The 3176-nt window shown below is 23.2% G+C and overlaps 1 protein-coding gene across 1 annotated transcript in view; it reads right to left on the reverse strand.

Annotated features, from left to right (window-relative positions):
* Positions 1–320: 320 nt before the first annotated feature.
* The window catches only part of LOC111376802, a 7370-nt gene continuing 4514 nt past the window's right edge, over positions 321–3176 (reverse strand). Inside the window, exons 9-10 of the mRNA XM_022999806.1 lie at positions 1675–1691; positions 321–565 (exon numbers count right to left, since the gene is read on the reverse strand). Coding sequence (XP_022855574.1) covers positions 321–565; positions 1675–1691 — 262 coding nt within the window. The remainder of the gene's footprint in view (positions 566–1674; positions 1692–3176) is intronic.

Raw genomic sequence — 3176 nt, forward strand, 5'->3', positions numbered from 1 at the left:
ATGATTTTTCATCAACAATTCATTATTTTGTTCAACAACTAGTAAGCATGATATAAGTTCTTAGTACTTTTTGAAGCCACGCTCATGATATTGTTGCTGCAGGAGCACATTCGAGGCATGAAAGGTGGAGAAAGTTTTTTCCAGCATATCTTCATCGGAGATTTTTTTCCACACAAAATCAACTTTGAACATATTCTGAACAATTCAGAATTGTACTCACTAACCGTTTTAAAGTTTTGCAAATGAAGGTACATCCACTCATAACGGGCTTTGGGGAGGACTATAGTCCTCTGATGATCAAATCTTTCAGTTAACTTTTTTCAAAGAGCTTGTAGATCTTTTTCAGTGAGATATTCAATTTTTAATCCATCGTGAAGATGGTGACGGAGGAAAATGAGTGCTTTTGTATGATCCTGCAGGGATTCATTGTTTCCTTCTTTTATTGTCTCTCCCAGACCCTTTGACATGAGATGGATATCAGCATCCAGAATCCGTGACAGATAATTTTTCCTAGATATGTCAAGTGCAGTAAGCTCAAGTTTCGTAATGTTTGCCATTTGTTTAACTACACAATAAAAAAATACAATTAGTTTCGAAAAATATGATTAATCATCACATGTTAATCAAATAGTCAATATCAACATGACTTTAAGTTACGTGTTTTCCTCTAGGGATAAACACTAATTTGAAATAATATGTTCTTCGAAACATATACTACTTCTGGAGCACATTATATTTTGCTATTATTTCTACAAGTGCAATATGTCAATATTCTTCTGGAATATTGAGAGTTATAATTTATGCTCTTCAGGAGCAAATAATATTCTTATAATGTTGTGCTACTTCTAGAGCAACAACGAATAGATCTATGATTAATATTCTTCTGGAATATTAATTATAATGTTATGCTACTTCAGGAGCAACAACAATTAAAAATAAATTTAATATAATGTTTCATAACTAAACATAAAAAATAATAATAATACATCCAATTACTCACCATTAATTAATATACAAATACATGTAAAATATTATTTTGAATTAATAACGTGAGTCGAGTGAAAAAAAAATTGGCGACATGTAGAAACATATTCACATATTATGGCACGAAATTCTAATTATTTACAATTAAAAGAATTGAATTAGTATTAACCAATTAAGGCATGAAATTTGCAGAAACCAATGGATTTGAGAGAAAAGATGAGTTGGGTACAGTTATTTGTTAATTGTATATTATATATATATATGGAATCAGCCAAAATTGATATTTGGAATTGAAGTTTGCTTACAAAGAACATTGACCAATTAAACAAAAAAAAAATTATAAGCATGTGTAGAACGTAAAGGACTAATATAAATATAAGGAGGGTATAAGAACATTAATTAATGCATATCAATTGATTTAACATAAATATATCTCCATAAAAATGCACATGAATTGATGTAAAGGAAAAAAATATTAATTAATTCAAAGAGAGGTACAAAGAAAATATAATGATCGAGAAAGATGAAATCACGTATTGCAGATTCAACATATATATATATATACATATATATATATACATATATATACATATATATATACATATATATATACATATATATATGTAAAATTCACGTATTATCAAATTAATTTTGATATACGTGATAGATGATTATGAAAAAAATTACTACCTTCTAAGAGTTTTGTGCTGATAACGTATTATAAAATGTGAGGAAAAGATAATAGATGAGAGGAAAAGATAATAGAGAAAACTCAAAGAGAATAGAGAGAACTCAATAAACTTTTGTGTGTATTATTGAAAACCAAAGCCCTATATTTATAAGTAAGAATTAGGGATACAATGGTAATAATTTATAGAGCTACAGGGGTACAAATGTTATTCACCAATAAACTTTAATGGACTTTCCATTTACAACATCTTTGTAATTTTTGTTATGTATTTTTGTACAATTCTGTTGATATCTACTTTCAACTTTTAATTTTTTTCCTTCTGTTTTTGTTTGTAGCTTTATGAAAGTTGTAGAATAGAACAGAAGATTAACATAGAAATTGAAGAGTGTCGATTTCAGCTAGGTAGATTCAATATTTGCTTTCATTGAGAGTCATTTTTGTCTTTTGGAATAATTCGTTTTAGCTATAGATTATTTTTAATTTGAGGTTCTAATCTTCTAAGACTTTTAAGAATTAAAGAAATAAAATGATTTAACAAATTTAAAAAAAAAGAATTACAGGCAAAAATTTAAAAAAAAAAACGAAAAAAGGTTATTATAAAGTTTTTTAGTTAAATTGAAATAATTATAATTAAAAATAAATATTATTTAATTAAAATTGAACAAATTATGTTGTATCATAAAATGAAAAGAATTTTAAACCGAATAAAAATTTATTCACTTATAATATGAAGAAAAAAAATTTCAAAATAATTTTCAAAAAATATATAAGAAAACAAAGTTACAAAAATTAAATAAAGAATATATTAATACTATTTAATTAAAATTGAGAAATTAAGTTTTATCATAAAGAAAAAAGAACTAAAAATAGTTGTAAATCGAAAAAAATGTATTTATAATATGAAAAAAATTTAAAAAAATAAATAAGGAAAAAATATTTCTCCACCATCCACGAAGAGAAATAATGAGAATTTCTCATTTCAAAAGGAGAGTTTGAATTCTCTCATTTGAAAGGAGAGTGAATTCTATTTAATTTTTTTTGTTATGATAAAATTTATTTTTTTAATTTTAATTAAATAATATTTATATATTATTTATTTAATTCTTGTAATTTTTTTTGTTTAATTTAATTTATTTTTATTATATTTTTTAAAAAAATTACTTCGTATTATAAATAATTTATTTTTCGATTTAAAATTCTTTTCATTTTATAAAATTTTAATTAAATAAAATTTATTTTTAATTATTTCAATTTAATTAAAAAACTTTATAATAACTTTTTTTTTGCCTGCAATTTTTTACTTCTTTAATTTGTTAAATTATTTAGTTTTTTTATAATATGAAGAAAAAAGAATTTTAATCATAGAATGAAAATAATTTTAAATCGAACAAAAAATTATTTATAATATGAAGAATTATTATTTTTTAAACAATCTTCAAAAAATATATAATAAAAACAAAACAAATTAAACAAAAGAATGTTGTGAAAATTAAATAAAGAA

Source organism: Olea europaea, unplaced genomic scaffold (genome assembly GCF_002742605.1).
Source record: "Olea europaea var. sylvestris unplaced genomic scaffold, O_europaea_v1 scaffold1561, whole genome shotgun sequence".
NCBI lineage: Eukaryota > Viridiplantae > Streptophyta > Magnoliopsida > Lamiales > Oleaceae > Olea > Olea europaea.